The 19,663-nt window shown below is 39.8% G+C and overlaps 1 protein-coding gene across 12 annotated transcripts in view; it reads left to right on the top strand.

The window, feature by feature from the left end:
- Positions 1 to 19,663, top strand: part of diaph2 (diaphanous-related formin 2) — a 569,879-nt gene that overhangs the window by 356,788 nt on the left and 193,428 nt on the right. For all 12 annotated transcript variants that reach the window (XR_011343050.1, XR_011343048.1, XR_011343047.1 and 9 more), the window contains one exon: positions 7,573 to 7,696. Coding sequence is in view for 3 of the 12 variants with exons in the window: in XM_069893430.1 (XP_069749531.1) it covers positions 7,573 to 7,696 (124 nt within the window). In the remaining 9 variants the exon portion in view is untranslated. The remainder of the gene's footprint in view (positions 1 to 7,572; positions 7,697 to 19,663) is intronic.

Here is a 19,663-nt window from a genome sequence, read left to right on the forward strand (position 1 = left end):
TTTTTAAAAAGGCCACCTGCCTCTGAAGAGCAGCCATTTGTTTTCAAAAGATGCTTTGCACCAGCTTCAGTAAGGATTTAACCATGAATCTTTTAATCTCATGAAGGGATTGCTTACAATACTGGGAATTAAGATGGAGAGCAGGTGATCCTCTTCATTCTGGAGCCTTTTACCTTTCCACACTGCAATACAACTGAAGTTTATTTTATCTTTGATTTCTCTCATTGGTGGTCCTGTTTAATTTAATTGGTGATAATCACAAGACCAAGATCACAATATATTGGAGCAGAAGTAGGCCCACTGGTCCATCAGGTCTGCTCCACCATTTTAATCATGAGCTGATCCATCCACCCACTCCCCAGCTCTCTGTAACCCTTGATGCCCTGACTAATCAAATATTTGTCAATTTCTGCCTTAAATGCCCAATGACCTCACTTCCATAGCTGCCTGTGGCAACATAAACTCATGACCCTCTGAGTAAAGAAGTTTCTGCATCTCTTTTTAAAATCGATGCCCTTTTATCCTGAAATTATGCCCTCTTGTCTGAGACTCCCCTGCCATGGGAAACGTCCTTTCCACATCTACTCTGTCCAGGCCTTTCAGCATTCGAAATGCCTCTTTGAGATCCCACCTCATCAGTCTGTACCCCAATGAGTACAATCATTCCTCGTATGCTAACCTTTTTTTATCCCTGTTATAATTGTAGTAAATCTTCTCTGAACCCTCTCTAATGCCAGCATGTTTTTTCTCAAATACAGCACCCAAAACTGTACTCACTTCTCCAACTGAAATCTCACCAGTGCCTTATATAGTCTCAACATTACATCCTTGCTCTTATATGCTATCCCTCCAGAAATGAGTATCAACATTGCATTTGCCTTCTTCACCATCGACTCATCCTGAGGTCAATCTTTAGGGTATCCTGCACAACGATTCCCAAGTCCCTTTGCACCTTGGAATTTTGAATTTTCTCCCCACCTATATAATAGTCTGCCTATCTTATTTCTTCGACCAAAGTGCATGACACTTTCCAACTTTGAATTTCATCTGCCACTTTGTCCATTCTTCTCGTCTATCCAATTCCCTCTGCAGCCTTTTTATATTCTCAGCACCACTTCCCCCACCACCTATTTTGATATCATCTGCAAATGTAGACACAAAGCCGTCTATTCCATAATCCAAATCAAAAGAAGCCACCCCAACACCGACCCCTGTGGAACTTCACTGATAACTGGTAGCCAACCAGAATAGGAATTCTTTATTCACACTCTCTGTTTCCTGCTGATCATCCAATGCACTACCCATGCCAGTATCCTTCCTGTAATTCCATGGGCTCTCATCTTGTTTAGCAGCCTTTTGAGTGGTACCTTGTCGAAGATCTTTTGAAAGTCCAAACACACAACATCCACTGCATCTCCCCTGTCTATCCCACTCATGATCTCATCAAAAAATTGCGACACGCTTGTCAGGCATTATTTTCCTTTAAGGAAACCATGTTGACTTGGGCCTATCTTTTCATGCACTTCTAGGTATTCTCTAACCTCATCCTTTACAATTGACTTCAACATCTTCTCTACCACCGACGTCAAGCTAAGTGGTCTATAATTTTATTTCTGCTGTATTGCTCCCTTTGTAAACAGCAGTGTGGCATTTGTGATCTTCCAGTCCACTGAAAACATGCAGAATCCATTAATTCCTGGAAGATTATTAATAATGCTTCTAAAGTTTCCACAACTGCTTCCTTCAGAACCTGAGTGAGCATTCCATCTGTTCCGGGAAACTTATATACCCTTAAAACATTTAGCTTCCCAAGTAATTTCTCTCTCGTGATCTTGACTGCACTCATTTCTCGTCCTGAAGACTCATGAGAGTCTGGTATGCTACTAATGTCTTCCACAGTGAAGACTAATCCAAAATATTCATTCAGTTCTCCTGCCATCTCCTTGTCTCCCATTATACTTTCTCCAGCATCATTTCCTCTCAGTCCTATATCTAGTCTGGTCACTCTTTTACTCTATATATTTTTTTTAAAAAGCTTTTAGTATCCTCTTAGATATTGCTTGCTAACCTCCTTTCATAATTTATTTTTTCCTTCGAAATCACCTCTTCGTTGTCTTCTCCAAGTTTTTAAAGTATCCCAGTCCTCTATCTTTCCACTTATTCTTGTTTCCTTCTATGGTCTCTCTCTTGCTTTTAATTTGGCTCTAACTTCTCTCGTCAGCCACAATTGTCTCATTCACAACTTTCTTTTTGATATGTACCTGTCCTTTCCTCATTTTGCACAGAAACTTCAGCCATTGCTGAACGGCTGTCTTCCTTAGTTGCGTGTTTCCAATCGACTTCGGCCTGTTCCTCTCTCATGTGACTGTAATTTCCTTTACTCCTCTGAACATTTAGCCTCTCCTTTTCAAATTTCAAAGAGATCAATCATATTGTGATCACTACCTTAAACTCTCCAATCATCTCTGGTTCATTACACAGCAACCAATCCTGCTGGACTCATCTTAAAAAGCCATGATGATGATTACAGGTGTTTACGGTTACACATTGTGCAGTGAAAGTCTTACTTACTGCAGCTCCCCAGTCATGTAAAACACACACACGTTAACCAAGATTAAGATGCCTCCAAGAGCAATATTGGCCTAAAAAGAATTGAAGACAGAGCTTTACACTTCTAGTAGTGTTATTGTTTATGTGATAGGGGGAGGTTCAAGAGCTTGATATCTGTTGGAAAGAATCTGTTCTTGAACCAAGAGGTACTGGACACCAGGTTTCTGTACCCTCTGTCTTAAGATAGCAGTGAGAAGGGAATCAGGATTCATTATCAAGAAATTCGGTGTTTTGCGGCAGTACATATGATAACCATCTTAAGACATTTCTCTTTATAAAAAAAATTAAATAAAATAATAACCATAACAGAGCACGAAAAGCAAGGCCATGTCTTTGGTTCATTGACTATTCAGGAATCTGATGGCAGCAGGGAAGAACCTGTCCTTGTGCTGTGGAGTGTTTGTCTTTAGGCTCCTGTACTTTTTTCCTGATGATAGGAGAGTGGAGAGGCCATGGCCTGGGTGGTGGGGGTCTTTGAGGATAGAGGCTACTTTTTTAAGACTCCTCCTCATATAGATGGAGTGAAGTCTTGAGTTAGCTACTCTCTGTAGTTTAGTCTTGTCCTGAGAGTTGGCACCTCCAAACCAGGCAGTGATGCAAGGAGCCAGAACACCCTCTACGGTACCACCCGTAGAAATTTACGAGAATCTTCAGTGACATAGCGAATCTCCTCAGACACCTCACAAAGTATAACTGTTGGCAAGCATTTTTTGTGATTGCATCAACGAGGAAGCTCCAGGAGAGATATTCAGAGTTGTTGACACCCAGGAATTTGAAATTATTGACCCTCTCCACTACCGAGCCCTCGATGAGGACAAGGTCATATTCCCCTGATTTCCTTCTGAAGTCCACAATCATCTCTTTGGTTTTGCTGACTTTGAACCTAAGGTTTTTTGTCGTTACACCATTCAACGAGCTGATCTATCTCCCTCCTGGACGCTTCCTCATTGCTGTTTGTGATTCTGCCGACAACGGTGGTGTCATCGGCAAATGTAGATGGTGTTGGAATTGTGCCTGGTCACACAGTCATGGGTGATTCGTGAGTACAGCAGTGGGTTAAGTGCGCAATCTTGGGGTGCGCCTGTGTTAATGATCAGTGAGGAAGAGTCATTCTTTCCAATTTGTACTGACTGTGGTCTTCCAGTGAGAAAGTCAAGGATTCAGTTGCAGAGGGGGGTACAGAGCCCAGAGTTTGTAGTGTCTTGAGCAGCCGTATGTATGAATTGCTGTTTTCGAGGTGATCCAGAGCTGAGTGGAGAGCCAGTGATATTACATCTGCAGTGGAGTAATTGTGATGATAGGCAAATTGCAGCGAGTCCAGATCTTTACTTAGATACATGTTAATTCTGGCCATGACCAGATTCTCGTAGCAATTCAACTCAATAGAAGTTAGTGTACTGGGCGGTAGTCATTCAGGCAGCTCACACTACTCTTTATGTTTACTGGGATGATTAATGCTCTTTTGAAGCTGGTGGGAACCTCTGACTGCCACAGTGAGAGGTTGAAAATGTCCGTGAACACTCCGGCTAGTTGGTTGGCACAGGTTTCAATACCCTTCCAGGTACACCACCAGAGCCTGATGCTTTGCGAGGGTTCACCCTCTTAAATGATATTCTGATGTCGCCCTTAGAGACAGATATGATGTGATGTGAGTTATTTATGATTTTGGCAGTCTCTTTGAAGTATGGCCTCATGTAGACGTCTGCAATGTTTGGTGCTTGCGATGGACTTGGCTAGATTTGCACCCTTCTTTGTTCCTGGGCATTTGAGTTTACAAACCAGATTATGGTGCAACCAGTTTGCATAATTTTCATTGACATGGTGAATCTCTTCCAATTTCTCAGAAAATAGAGGCATTAACATGCTTTCTTGTCTATTACTTTGACATGCTGCCTCCAGGTAAACTTGTCTGATATGCGATTGCTAAGCAACTTAAATTTACTGACTCTCCACTTCTTCCCTATAGATGAAGACGAGTCAAGGATCCTTTGTCTCCCCTTCCTAAAATCCACTATAAGTTCCTTGGTCTTGTTGATGCTGAGGGCAAACTTGATTTTCTGTCACTGCGCCAGCAGATGCTCTATTTCCAACCTACAATCTGACTCATTACCCGCAATTGACCAACAATGGGGCTGTTGTCAGGAAATTCACAGATTGTGTTGGATCCAAGCTTGGCTACCAGTAATTAGTAATGAGGGATACAGCAGAGGATCAGGCTCTTTGATGGGAAAGTGATGCTGCCAATCACCACTGATTGGGATCTGCCAATGAGGAACTTGAGGATCAGGTCGTGGATAAATACAATTTACAAATGCAATGAAGTTCTCACTTGTTTCCATATGTCAATCCCCCTGGTGCCTTTTTATTCTCTGTAAGTGCACCTTCCACTTTGGTCTTGTTCCAGTTTAAGTACTATTGAACCAGTACTGTAAAAGGATCCATACATGTTAGATGGTAAGAGAGTCTCCACAGAGTTGAAGTTAAATATGCTGAGTGTTTGGAGCATAACCTTTAAAAAAAAAATTACCAGTATCAATGTTTGGTTTTTTTTGCCAACTATTTATTTTAGTCAAAGATTCAAAATAAGAATCAGAATCAGAATTTATTGTAATGAGCATCCACATAATTAGTTATTTTCCAGTACCATCATAGTACAGACATTTATATTAACTGCCTTACAAAATAAATAAAAATAGTGCCAGGATAAAGTCAAGCAGTGTCTGCGGTTCATTGTTCATTCAGAATTTTGATGGCGGAAGGGAAGAAACTGTCCTTGTGCTGCTAAGTGCGCAACTTCAGGCTCCTGTACCTTTTTCCCAATGATAGCAGAGTGAAGAGGATATGGCCTAGTTGGTAGGTCTTTGAGGATAGATGTTGCTTTTTTAAGACACCAACTCTTGTAGATTTATTCGATGGAGTGAAGACTGGTGCCCATGATGTCACCAGTCAAGTTAACAACCCTCTGGAGTTTTTTTTCTTGCCCTGGGCCTTGACATTTCTGTATCAGTGATATACTGAATCTCCTCAATCCCCTTACAAAGTATAGCTACTGGCGAGCCTTCATTGTGATTGCATTAAGATGAAGTGATGAAGGCTTCCAAATATTGTTGCAGATATCAGAAGTATGCTTGTTGCTTAGAAATGTCGTTTCTTAATAACTTTTTTCTTTATTCTGCAATCAAATATTGTTTTTTTCCCACTGGATTAAAATTCCATATGGCCATTTACGGGTCATTTTGCACATGCTATAAATTTGACTGATACTTCTAGAGCTGCTGAGGGATGCAAGGGAGTATGTCATTTTCTATTCCAGAGTGTTGCAGGAAAATTAGTTGTCCTACAAGGAGCTTTCATTGCCTTCTCAGCATACTGCTAAATGAGGACACTAAGCTGAAGTATCTGGAACTTGCTGCCATTGCACCTTAATCTACCATTTCACAATTGAGTTCATACAGTAGAATCCCAAGTCTGCCAACCGTGTCAGTCATTTTCCTGCTGGTACCGTATTATCTTGGTATTTACCTCCTATCCACATGTCTCTGCAAGCATCTTATGTTCTCACCAAAATATCCCCACCCACCCTCATCTCAGTGTCGCCACTGGTATTTTAATTTAATTTAATTTTTAATTTAGACATACAGCACAGTAACATGCCTTTTCACCCATTTACACCTTATTAGCCTACACCTCCGGTACATTTTGAACAGTGGGAGAAAACCCACGCAGACAAGGGGAGCATGTACAAACTCCTTACAGTCAACGCAGGATTCGAATCCCTGTCTGGTCCCAATTACTGCGCTACCTGCTACACTAATCGTGCTGCCCCAATTTCTCTCTCTCTTCCTCTTTCGTCGAGCCTTCCCAAGCAGTGTGTAAAGCTGAATAGATCCAGCCTGCAAACTGAGTGTTGGGAGGAGATCTTTGGCATTTAAAGTGCATAGCAGCCAATCGGCCACAACTAAAATTTGCAGTGCTGAGCCAGTAGTGGAAGTATTGGTCAAAGCTCTGTTGTTGTGCTTTCATTTGGTCCATGATCATTTCTATCAAGTCACAAATGACTTGTGTCCCTTCTCACTTGTTATTTCTACATGTATCACTCTAATGGGAAACCAAGTCATTTCTTAAAATTGGAAACCACTGGCCTTGATAATGATCATTCTTCTGCAAAGTAACACATTGGATATGATGCACAGAAGCATTTCAAAGATTTTTTTTTAAAATTTGTTCCATGTTTAAATTGAAACCTAGAGTTGTGACTTTATAAAGGGCTGATATTATGTGTAAAATATAAAACAAAATGGAAGATATAATTACAATTTGGCTGCCTGTTCCAAACTGTGCATTTATTCATGTACTAGTTGATCTCCCATGACAGTCTGATTTTCACTTGGTTCTGGAAGATATTTACAATGTTCGCTTCCCCTGTTCGTTTAAGGTCATGCATTCATTAGAGATTAATTAATCTTGATTAATTTGAGAGCTGCTAGTTTTCTTTCCTTGGGAAGAGGTGATGTCAGCTCAAGATTATAAATACCATCTGAAATGTGCAAGGGACTTGACTTTAAATGTAAACAAGGCATTTTTACTACTGCTTGCACAAAAGGAATAAAGACTCCGTCAAATGTTAGATGTGATGGGGGAAAAAAAAGGTTTCATTGTATCAGGGTGTCAACAATGCTTAAATTGAGTTCTTCTTTCCGTATAATAGCCAAAGTTTATATTTGTAACAATACTGCATGATTCTTTAATGAAGAAACCTCACAGTGGAGCTTGAAAATAGAGTAGTTACAAGCAAGCAACAAAATTCCTGATGCAGGGTCTTGATCTGAAAAAGTAAATGATCTCTTTCTTTCCACTGACGTGCAGAGCTTACTTGTAATTGATGGAAGTACGTTTTGTAAATTTGCAAATGTTCTCTGCTGGATTTGATTTCATATTTGAATATTTTTTTTCTCTGTCCAGTTTCAGACCAAAATCTCAAGACCTGTTTGGATACGATGCAGCAGCAAATTAAGCGTCTTGAAAATGACATCAAGAAGTTTCCTGAAACAGATGACAAGCATGATAAGTTTGTGGAAAAAATGTCCATATCCTTTTTCAGCTATTACATGAAAAATAATATAGAGTGGAATATTATTACTGATCACCGTGATAAGTCACTTTGAAAGATTAAAGTTGGCTTCATGAATTGAAAGCCCATTTGACAGCCTGCTGTCCTTGTTTTTTGCTGCCGCCTGCAAGCGAAGGTAAGTTATTTGGATCCTGCAGCATTGGCAACAGATGGGATGGTGAGTGTAGCGGTTAGCACTACCCTATTACTGTGCCAGCGACCCCGATTTGAATCCGGCACAGTCTGTAAGGGGTTTGTACATTCTCCCGGTGTCTGTGTGGGTTTCCTCCTGGTGCTCCGGTTGCCTCCTGCCATCCAAAACATACAGGGTTGTTGGTTAATTTGAGTGTAGTTGGGTGGAATCAGCTTCTACCGTGCTGTATGTAAAAAAAAAATGGCAAGATCTTTACCAGTACATTATATTCAGAGTATTCCTCCTGGCTTGTTGAAAGCATTTTGCATGTATTTTCTGGTGGTGTTTTGTGATGGTTCATTATCCAATGACTCTAAACCAACTAAACTCAGAAGAGCAAAGATCCTGTTTACATTGAAAATCCAGCTAGTGTCGGTGATTATTGTGCTGGCTTTGGAGTTGTTGCCTGCTGCATGAAATCTCTAAATTAGATGTAAGCAATTTCCAAGTCAACAAGTTATTGCAGAGTCATGATAGATGGTTCAGCTAGAAATGTAGAGGATGCTCTTAGCCATGTGACTATGTAAATGATTGCAAAATACCATTTTAACAAAACCTGACCAAAAGACGACTCTGTGATGTGGATTGTCTTGAATCCTTACTCTAAAAATCTCATGGACTTGCTAAAATGTGACTAAATCTTCTGGAGAAGTTTGCAGAAATTGTCAACACCAGTCTCCCATTACCTAAAGTTTAGAAGCAAAAAATGCAAAAATACCTTAAATATGTTCATTCATAAAGTGTAAATAAATAAGCCAGAATTGGTGGATTCATTGTTTCAAAATGCTAGTTTAATTGTGAATTTGTATTACCAAGTGAAATCATTGCAACACAAGGGCAATATGGAGGGAAAAAAAAATCAAATTTGGACAGATGAAATGGACTAACTTCAAATTCTCCATCATTTCATGCAGAAAAATAAAAATCACTTGCAAGTCCTGGGATATGCTTTTACCAATTTCACTGTCTGATAATGAACATAAATAATTTAATGGATGTCATTTGCAGGTTGAATATTGCATGGGTGTTGAAGAAATGTTTGTTTTTCAAAATAGAACCAAAGAATCCTTCCTATCCACTTGAGTAGGCAGATGCAGCCTTGATGTAACTTTTCTGCTGAAGATGGCATTCCCCCCACCCCCTGCAATAGGTACAAGGGCCTTGCGTTAGACATGCACAGATTATGTGTAGAAGAAGAATGACTCCATAATCTTTGATTTTGTCCTAGGTCCACCTGCTGAGTCACACTTCTCAGAAAATAATACATCTGATTTAAGTCTGATTAGAGTGAGCATTCCAAAACAAAATAAACATGATCTTGTCTGCACTAGAATTCTTAACACAACTGGCTACTAGTAAACTGAGACCTGAGTTCAGTGCTGTCTGGTGCATAATTTGATTGTGATCCCAGTCTAGTGACCTATGGCATCAGTAGTTTTAGTTTGCTGGCCTAAATCCCAGGTTACCCACCTGCCTGTGGCATCATTTTCAGACTAGAAACATAGAAAAATTGAAGGTAGTTGAAGGAAAAAGAATCAGCTAAAATATAAGGTATTGAATGTTGCCATTTCAGGTACTTAATTTTATAATGTGCAATAATTGAGGATTAAATGTTGCACTGATTGAGGTGCTGCTTGTGGAATAAGTCTCTATTTGTCCTTTCAGCTGGTATAAAATAGATTTTGCTTTTGAAAAGAGAAGGAAACTCTTGGTCTCCTGACCATGAAATTTGTCATCAGTTAATTGAATGTTAATTGATTGCAGAGTCATACAGCACAGAATCTGGCCCTTCAGCCAACATATCCATATTGCTCATTGTACCTGTCTATTACCCGCATTAGGTCCAAAGCCTTGGCGAGTAACATAACATAACATAACAATTACAGCACGGAAACAGGCCATTAGGCCCTTCTAGTCCGCACCGAACCAAACACCCCTTTCTAGTCCCACCTCCCTGCACAATGCCCATAACCCTCCATCTTCTTCTCATCCATATACCTGTCCAACCTTTTCTTAAATAATACAATTGACTCCGCCGCCACTATTTCTCCCGGAAGATGATTCCACACAGCTACCACTCTCTGAGTAAAGAAGTTCCCCCTCATGTTACCTCTAAACCTCTGCCCCTAATTCTTAACTCATGTCCTCTTGTTTTAATCTTTCCTCCTCTTAACGGAAATAGTCTATCCATTTCCTCCTCTTAACGGAAATAGTCTATCTGAGCTGGCTACTGCTCAAATGGTGCAAGAGCATTTCACACTCCAGCCACCTCCTGCGCGCAAGAATTACCCCTCAGGTCTCCTCTATGCCTCCTATCTTTTACCTTCAAATCATGTTGTCTTGTTTTAGATGCCCCACCACCCTCCCCCTAACCCCCCCCCCTGTGGATTCTTTTTAACAATCTGCCCAATTTATCTCGTGTAACAGCGTCGAGCTAACCGCTGCACTGACGCTGTAACAGCATTGTGTTAACCACTATGCTAACCGTGCCGCCCTAATAATATTAGATAGTTAAAATTTCTTTATTTGTAAAAGACAGGATACATTTTTGAAGCAGTGCATTTGTTTTCTGTCAATCATGATTGTTAAATCTGCATGGCTGAAGCAAATATTCTTAAATATTCATAGCAAATTTTCAATACTTCTGGAAAAAATTATACTTTTTCTTGCCTTAATTTAATGAAGCTAAATTAATATAAAGAATGAAAATCCATGTTTGCTTGTGTGCCCAAACAAATGTCAGCAAAGGGTATTGAGAAGTAAACTGGCACGATGCAGAGGAGATTTAGCAGGATGCTGCCTGGATTGGAAAATAAGTCTTATGAGACAAGATTAGTAGAGGTGGGACTTTTCTCTCTAGAGCAAAGAAGGATGAGAGGAGACTTAATAGAGGTCTACAAGATTTCGGGTGGACAGCCAGCACCTGTTTCCCAGGGCAAGAATAGCAAACACTAGTGGACATCAGTACAGTGTGAAGGAGGGGAAGTTTAGGGAAGACATCAGGGTAAGTTTTTTTACTCAGAGAGTGGTGTGTGCCTGGGATGCCTGGATGGTGGCTGAGCCTGAAACATTGGGGGCATTTAAAAGAAAGGTTAAGGCGTCCGAGGTAGGGAGGGTTTAGTACTTTTTAAAAAAAGGAATATATGGTTCGGCACAACATCAATGGCCGAAGGGCCTATACTGTGCTGTAGTCTTCTATGTTAAAATCCTGTGGGTGTTTATGTGTCTGAATGAATAACCCTGGTTCTATAGATTCATAGAGAGAGAGAGAGAGAGAGAGAGAGAGAGAGAGAGACCTTCAACCCACCCAGTCTGTGCCATTTTAAAAATTCTCCTTTTGTTCTCAACAACTCCCCTCAGTTTCTTCCACTCACCCAGACACTGGAGACTTTAGATTGCCCAACAATCACATTTTTGAGATGTGGGAGGAAACCAGAGGACACCACCATGGTGGCAGGGAGATTGTGGAAATATGGGTTCCTTGCGCTCTGAAGCAGCTAACTTGACTAACTGTTCCGCCCAGGTATCATTGAAGTGTTTCTCATGTGTATCATGTGAGCTCAAGCTCAAAGAAACATTTCTGAAAACTGCACAGAAGTTATCTTATTTTCTTCACCAGGTTCTGTTTCATTTTTCTCTTGGGGAACACTGAGAACCACCTCCTTCCACCACCACCACCCAGCCCTGACATCTTTTGCATAGTAATTAATACAGGGGGACCATTTGGTAACTTCTGTTCGAACTTGAAGGTAGCACTTTGATCAATTGATGGACACTGATGTTGAGCTACAATAATAAATGTGAAAACATGAACGCCATTCAAACATTGTGTACGAATAATTAAGAATAAGTATGACAATATTTTTTATCACAATTTTCTAATACTTAAAACCTGTGCCATCCTCAGGGCAGTAGATGCTTTATTACACAACAGTATTCAGTTTCCCAGAAGAATAGATCAGCTATGAATTTTAATAATTTGTGGGAGAAATGCTTGCTTTTGATGCACAAGTGATATTGTTATGGAACTGCCTGGTGAATGATCTGAACATGTGCTGTAATGGTATCAGGTCTTGCAGAAACCTTCAAGGGAGATGTCAACGCATGAATCATTCTCACCAGAAAAAGCAGCAGGATCCATTGTTGTGTAAACACGGTAATTAGAGCCACCATTCTCTGCATTACTATAAATAGAGTTTACCTGGAATACTAGACATGCAAATAAATAAGAGTATAGCAATTCCAAAATGAATCATTATAGGGCAAATTTGAGCACAAAAATAGGGTACTTTTACTGGAGACATCGCATTGTGAAATGTCAGTCCAGAGAAGGTAAAAGCGGGAGATGCAGATTTTTTTTAGATTATGAAGATAAAGAGAGTGAGGAATGCTGGCTTTGTTATTGCAAGGACATCTGATTTTCTAAAATTGTTAAAACCAGGAGGTTGTAATCCGCAACGTCAGAAATGTTTCTCAAGCAGTGACTTCCTTTGAAGCTCATGTTGAACTTTAGTCGAACTATGCAGGAGGAAAAAGGAAGAGCCTTGAAGAGAATCACAGTGGCAGATTAACTATATGTGGGTAACATTTACAGCTATAAATATTCTGCAATTGTACATTTGGGTTCTCTGGTATTGAGGAGACCATTTCTTGAGCGACTTCTCTTAATTTTGATGAAAGGTCTTTACTCTGACATCTTATCTCTAATTTTCCATCTGGAAACACAGCCTGACTTGCTGAGTAATTTGTGCCATTTCTGTTTTCAGCATCTTCAGTATTTGGAATTTAGATAGAAATGACTGACAGGGCGATCAGATAATAATCGATTGTGAGTCTTTCTAAATCGAATCGTTTACAGCAGGACTTGTCTTACTCAATTAAATTAATGAAGTTGTTATTTTTATCTTTAAGTGAACCTGAATTCCATTACAAAGAATATTAGTGTTTTTTTTTTAATTCTAAGTTTTGTTTTGCTAGCTGATACATATAGGATTTGATATTTGCCTCTGTTGCTTCCCCCTCCCCCTCCCCCTCCCCTTCCCTCTTCCCCTCTCCCCCTTCCCCCCTCCCCTTCCCCCCTCCCCCTCCCCTTCCCCCCTCCCCCTCCCCTTCCCCCCTCCCCCTCCCCCTCCCCTTCCCCCCTCCCCCTCCTCCTCCCCTTCCCCCCTCCCCCTCCCCTTCCCCCCTCCCCCTCCCCCTCCCCCCTCCCCCTCCCCCTCCCCTTCCCCCTCCCCTTCCCCCCTCCCCCTTCCCCCCTCCCCCTCCCCTTCCCCCTCCCCCCTCCCCTTCCCCCCTCCCCCTCCCCTTCCCCCCTCCCCCTCCCCTTCCCCCCTCCCCCTCCCCTTCCCCCCTCCCCCTCCCCCTCCCCTTCCCCCCTCCCCCTCCCCTTCCCCCCTCCCCCTCCCCTCCTCCCCTCCCCCCTCCTCCCTCCTCCCCAAAGTTTATTCTGCTTTGTCATGTTCGGAGAGAGAATATCCTGTCGGCGTGGGGGGGGGGGTGTGTGAAAAGGATCATCAGAATAAAAATGCAAGCTTTTTTTGGCGCATTATTTCTCAGTATTCATTTATCACACCTTTAAAACTCATGTGCAGTTTGTATGTTTTTCCTGTGACCTGAAGGGTTTCCCCCCTTGTGTTTGGTTTTCCCTGCATCCTTAAGACCTTCTGGTTGTTGGGTCTTTAGGATGCAGGGGAAACCATTAACTGTTAATTGATTGTTCATTGCTAATTACTGCAGCAGGTGGTAAGAGAGTCAGGAGTTGATGGACCTGTAAGGTAGAATAGGTAACAGAATTAAATGAAGAATGGTAATGGTGGGATTGCTGCAATGGATCTCTTTTACCACAATAACAGAAGAAATTTAGTTACTGAAGATACAAGCTTGTATTCCTAACCAATTTTTCAAGATAAATACCTGTGAACAACAGATTACAAAAGCTGAGATATTTTTAAGCATTGCTTTTGATCCCGGTGAAACCTCTGGGTGCTATTCAACATAGATCTTACAACCCTAAACATCTCAAGCTTTAATGTATAGTTGTAGTGCCTTTGGATGAAGAACTCCTCTTGAATATTCAGATTTTTAAAAAATCATAGGCTTCAATGTGAATGCATTTCAGAAAAAAATAATTTTTCAGTTTTTAACTTATTCAGGTTACTGCCGAGAACAAAAAGATGCACAACAGATAGGTGTATTGGATTTAATGTTGTACTACTTAGTGAAGGTTAAAAGGAACTATCAAGTTTCAAATAATTTTATGCACTAGGTTAAACTAATGTTCATTATGTGGAGTGGGCCACTAGCTTGTATTTGTCAGAAAATATCAATATTCTGACATTGTAAGTTTCACTTCATAGTTGACATACTGTGACTATATTACATTTTTCTATGCATGAAAATGACTGGAAACTTTTTTTTCATGCCAGCAATTTATAGAGTCCTTTCAATATCATAAATGAAATTGTTATGACTTCTATCACCCATCTGATATATGCCACAGGAAGTAAGTTTCATATGATTATTTAGGTGATTCACATTATCATTTAACTTGACAAATTTCCATATTTTTGAAGTTGGGTCTTGTGAAGATAAAAAAAAAGTATATCTTTGATCGTTCATATATAAACTACAATCTAAATCTCATTTAGTTTCTCCATGTTGAGTTGATAGTTGCATCTGAAATAGGCTGGGTGACAGAGGATAGTAATAGAAGGCTGTTATTCAAACTAGAAGCATGTGACCAGTTCTGCAGGGATCAATATTGGTGAGATATATAAATGACTTGTGACTTTAATGGGGAGAGATTGGACAAACTTGGGTTGTTTCTTTTTTTCTTTCTGGAGCAAAGGGAGGCTGAGAGGAGAACAGAAGGAGGTGGACAGAATAATCAGAGGTATTGATAGTGGGGAACATCAGAATTTTATCCCCATAGTGAAGGTGTAACAGGGTCGAGGACTTGCATTTAATGGTGGAGCATTTTTCCAGGGAGATGTGTGAGACAGCCATTTCACACCAAGAATGGAGGGACTCTAGAACAGACTGAGTAGCATTTGAGAGGCTTTTAGATACATACATAAAAATAAAGGGATGGAGGGTAATCTATCGAATACAACCAGCAGTTTCAGTTTGCTTTGGCGATCACGTTTGGCACGGTCACATGGGCTGTATTGTTCTATGTAGTTTTTGTATCAAAATCCTTTATCTGTTCTGCCATTAATGATTTTAGTGATGTTGTTCCCCTCCAAACATTTCAAGTGTGTGCAGTGGGATGAATTAGCCATCGGAGGTTTGTTGCCTTGAAAAAAGGACAATAGAGTTTGGATATGGAGGCAGTTTAAGAGGCTAATGATAGAAGGTCGGTAACAAGCATGAGGTCCCAGTTCACTGCAGCTCAGCGGTAACATGATTGTGGTGAACAGACCATTGATGGTTGCTTCTGGAATAACTTTGTCTAATTTCCATCCAATATCCAAGAAGTCTTGCAGGGTCTGAATGAATCTATTGATATGTGTCTGAAGTAAAAACGGCATCAGATAGATGTGTCCAGCTCTCACTAAACAGCATCAGATACACATGTATATCTCTCACTAAACAGCATCAGATACATGTGTACATCTCTCACTTAACAGCATCAATCACGTGTACAGCTTTCACTAAATGGCATCAGATACACGTGTCCATCTCTCATTAAATGGCATCAGATACACATGTACAGCTCTCACTAAACTGCATCAGACACACATGTACAGCTCTCACTGAATGGCATCAGACACGTGTACAGCTCTCATTAAAAGGCATCAGATACAGGAGTGCAGCTCTCACTACCAGATTATATTTCTCAAGTGAAGCAAAATAGGCAGAAAAAGGTGGTTGTCATGTTTCATTTGGGAAATGTGTATTTCAACAGCTTAGTGTCGAAATAAACACTTTTACATGATTGAAAGTTGGGGTAATGAATTAAAAATGATGATGAAACTCTGAGATTGAGATGAGAATCACCCAATCAAATAAAGAGCAGGCTGATGGCAGGGCATGCTGTGTCATTGTCCCTACCGCAGCTCTGACAACCCTCCTGCTGGAGTGGAACATATCTGCAGGACTAAATGGGAAATTGATCAATCTACTGAGCCTCCACTCCAGAACCAAGCTTCCACCAACGTCAGGAACCAAACTGGATTACACAGATGGCTTTCAGAGCATAGGCTCCGACTAATTGTGAACTTGTTCACTGAAACATGCATTAAATATACACATAAGTAAAAACACAGAAATGTTGGAGGAACTCAGCAGATCTCACAGCATCCATAGGAGATAGATATAAAACCAATGTTCCAGTCCTTTAATGTTTCTGATTTCAGATTTATTGTTAGAGTACATCCATGACATCACATACCACCCTGAGATTCTTTTTCCTGCAGGCGAGGCAGAATTACCACTTATTGGTAGTGCAAAAAAAAAACCGAACACAACGTACACACGTAAACAAATATATAACAAATGTAAACAAACTGGCTATGCAATACAGAAATAAAAACATCAATTAGGTGCACAAGTAAGAATCCTTAAATGAGTCCCTGATTGAGTTTGTTGTTGAAGAGTCTGATGGTGGAGGGATATCAGCTGTTCCTTTTTTAAAATATTTTATTTAATACAACATACATTCAGTAACTATAATGTACAGATATCAAATGAACAAATTGATTACACATATGATGTCTTTCACACCACTTCAAAGCTCCTCCCTTCAACCCAACCTCCCCAAAAAAGAAATAAAAACAGTAAACAAATTGAAAAAGTTTTAAAAATTGTATAAAAAGATAAGAAGAAAGGAAAGAGAAAATTAAAAAGAATCTTGACTTGCAGAGAAAGATGTCATGCAATACAATTCATCAATTCTAACATAAAGAGGTGAATTCTGCAGGACCAGAAGGATAAAAAGAATATCACTACGTTTAATCCTATTATTTGAGTGTACGGGCACCAAATTTGTAAAAAAAAAACATAAGAGTATTTAATTCTTAAATTATGTATTTTTTTCCAAAGGAATACAATTTTGAATTTCAGCATACCACCTTGGCAGAGTTAAAAATATATCCGATTTCCAAGTAATTGCAATATATTTTCTCACTTCTGCTAATGCTAATTTGACAAATTTCAATTGATAAATTGATAGTTTCAATTTTGGAGTTGTACCTTCGATATTTCCTACTAAAACCAGATCTTGATTTAACGGGAAAAAACAACTCCTGTAACATAAAAAATTCCTTATAGGCACATTTGGACAAGACCAGGTTGAATGTATGAAAGATCCTACATACGGCAGTAGCTGTTCCTGAACCGTGATCCAAGTCTTGTAGCACCTAAACCTCTTTCCTGATGGCAGCAGCAAGAACAGAGCTCGGTGGTGTGGATCCTTGATGATTGCAGCTGCTCTCTGATGGCAGTGTTCTCTCTAGATGTTCTTGATAGTGTGGAGGGTTCTGCCAGTGAGCTCCTGGGATGTGTCCACTACTTTTTGGAGAGCTTTACGCTCAGTTGTTTTGATGTCCCCATACCAGACTATGATGCAGCCGAGCAGCGCACTTTCCACCACACCTCTGTAGAGATTTGCCAGGCTTTCTCATATTACACAAAATCTTCACCAACTCCTGAAGAAATAGAGAGACTGGTATGTTTTTTTTCCTGATGCCACTACTATGTTGGGTCCAGGAAAGGTAATCTGAGATAAGTAATTTAACAACCTACCTCTGCAATGCACATGTTATCTTCCAAAATTAAAAGTTCATGCTAAAATCTTGGAAAACATGGCCATCTTTGCATATCTTTCACAAAGCATTTGACTAAGTACCACATATAACTTTATAAGGAATTTAAAAAAAAAACAATATCAAAACAAAAGCACCATTCACCTTGAGCTGGAAACAATAAGGACGAGCAGGTTTTTAGACTGAAGCAGAATATTTAGTCATTCCCCTGATACAAATGACTTGTACTTGGGAAGTCAAGAGAGCAATTTTCAAAGTTGTTCATGAGACAAAGGTTCGAAATGTAGTAAAATATTAAGGAGCAGAGTGGTAGTCATAAAGAAAATATGCAGACAAGTGGAGTGGATAGACATGCAACCGATGAGGTTCATCACATAAAACTACAAGATGACATACTTTCACAACTGGAGAGGCAGTACAACTTTCAACCAGGTGGAAGAAAGGAGACTACTGAAAAATGTCTGGTCATCTTTGAAGGTGACAGCAATTTTAGAAATGGCAGAAAGAATCTTGAATTTTTGTAAACAGAGCTGCAGAAGACTAAAACAAGAAAATTATGATAAACCTTCAATTGTTTGGCCATAACTGAAGTATTGTGACCTATTTTATACGTGCATTTCAAGAAAGATGCAAGGGGATTATAGGGGACACAGAGGAAGATTTGACAGATGTGTGAAAGGTTCAGAGTAAATAACCATAATCTGGTTAACATTTTACAATAAAATCAAAGGTATTTCTAATATTTGGAGAGGTTTAACTATTTTAAATCTATTATTCATTAAAAATGAAAGTTAAAGGACATTTAATACCTAAATGAGAAAGTTAACCCTTTAATCATAATTGTCAATCTCTTTCAAATGATGGGTGTGATGGCAATGCCAAATTTGGCAAGTTTAATGTTGAGTGTTCAGATGCAAAGTGCAGCCGGACGACAAATATCAGGACATTTGTGTTTTGCCACTGGACTTGCTGATGAGTCCAGAGCACAAGTACTGTAGGTGATCAGATGGATGAGCATCTAACCTTCATCATGTTCTGACTTAAACATTGCAATATAAAGTCATGGGAGTCAGACACCAGTTGACATGTTCACTATCAGGATTGTTGGGCAAATCAAAAATGATCATTCACTTTTATCACCCCTAGCTGCCTTTTTAACTTGACCTCTGATTTCTCCACCATTTTGTTTCAATACAATGAAGAATGCACATTTCATTAAAAAAGGTCATTTTAAATTTGTCAAATGTGCATGTTTCTGTTATTTTGCCCTTCGTACTCCTTTCCATCACAATAGGTTTTGTGTATCTTCCTTTTTTTTTGAAGAAAAATATTCAATTTTTATTTATTAACAAACAATAAAGGCACCTCACTGAATTTATATATACAAAAAAAACAGCGCTGATTTTGGAGTTAAACTGAAGTCATTATATTACCTTCAGTATCTTAATGATACACCTCAAAGGCCAAGTATGCCTGTCACAAAATTCCCCTGTATCTTCCTATTGACTTTTCGTCTAACACATTCCTAGTTTTCCACTTCACCCCCTAGATTTTGCAACTCATTGCTTTTGTTGCTGTCCCCTTTCTTTTTCCTGATGGACCAACCAGTTACTCTGCGCTCTCCACTTCCAATTTGAGAATGTGATTTGATGTTGTGAAAAAGTAGGACTTGGTTATTGCACTGATGTCAGACGTCTTATCTCTAATCTTTGCCTTCATTCTTTGGATGAATCCTATCCCCTCTATGCAGAAAGCAGATTGACTACGCCTAAGGTCTTCAATAGTACGGCAAATAAACTTGTTCACCGAAGTGTTTTTATGTAGGCCATGTGCAATTTGTCATCTAAGTACAGTACTGATACCAAAAGCACCTGATTGCTTGCACTCTTTGGGGCTTTTGTGACCCACCTTTATATGATAGAGAACAGTTGAATTTATGCAGCAATTTTTTTATTATCTCTGAAACACCCCCAAAGCATTATCACT

Source organism: Narcine bancroftii, chromosome 8 (genome assembly GCF_036971445.1).
Source record: "Narcine bancroftii isolate sNarBan1 chromosome 8, sNarBan1.hap1, whole genome shotgun sequence".
In the NCBI taxonomy this organism is placed as follows: domain Eukaryota; kingdom Metazoa; phylum Chordata; class Chondrichthyes; order Torpediniformes; family Narcinidae; genus Narcine; species Narcine bancroftii.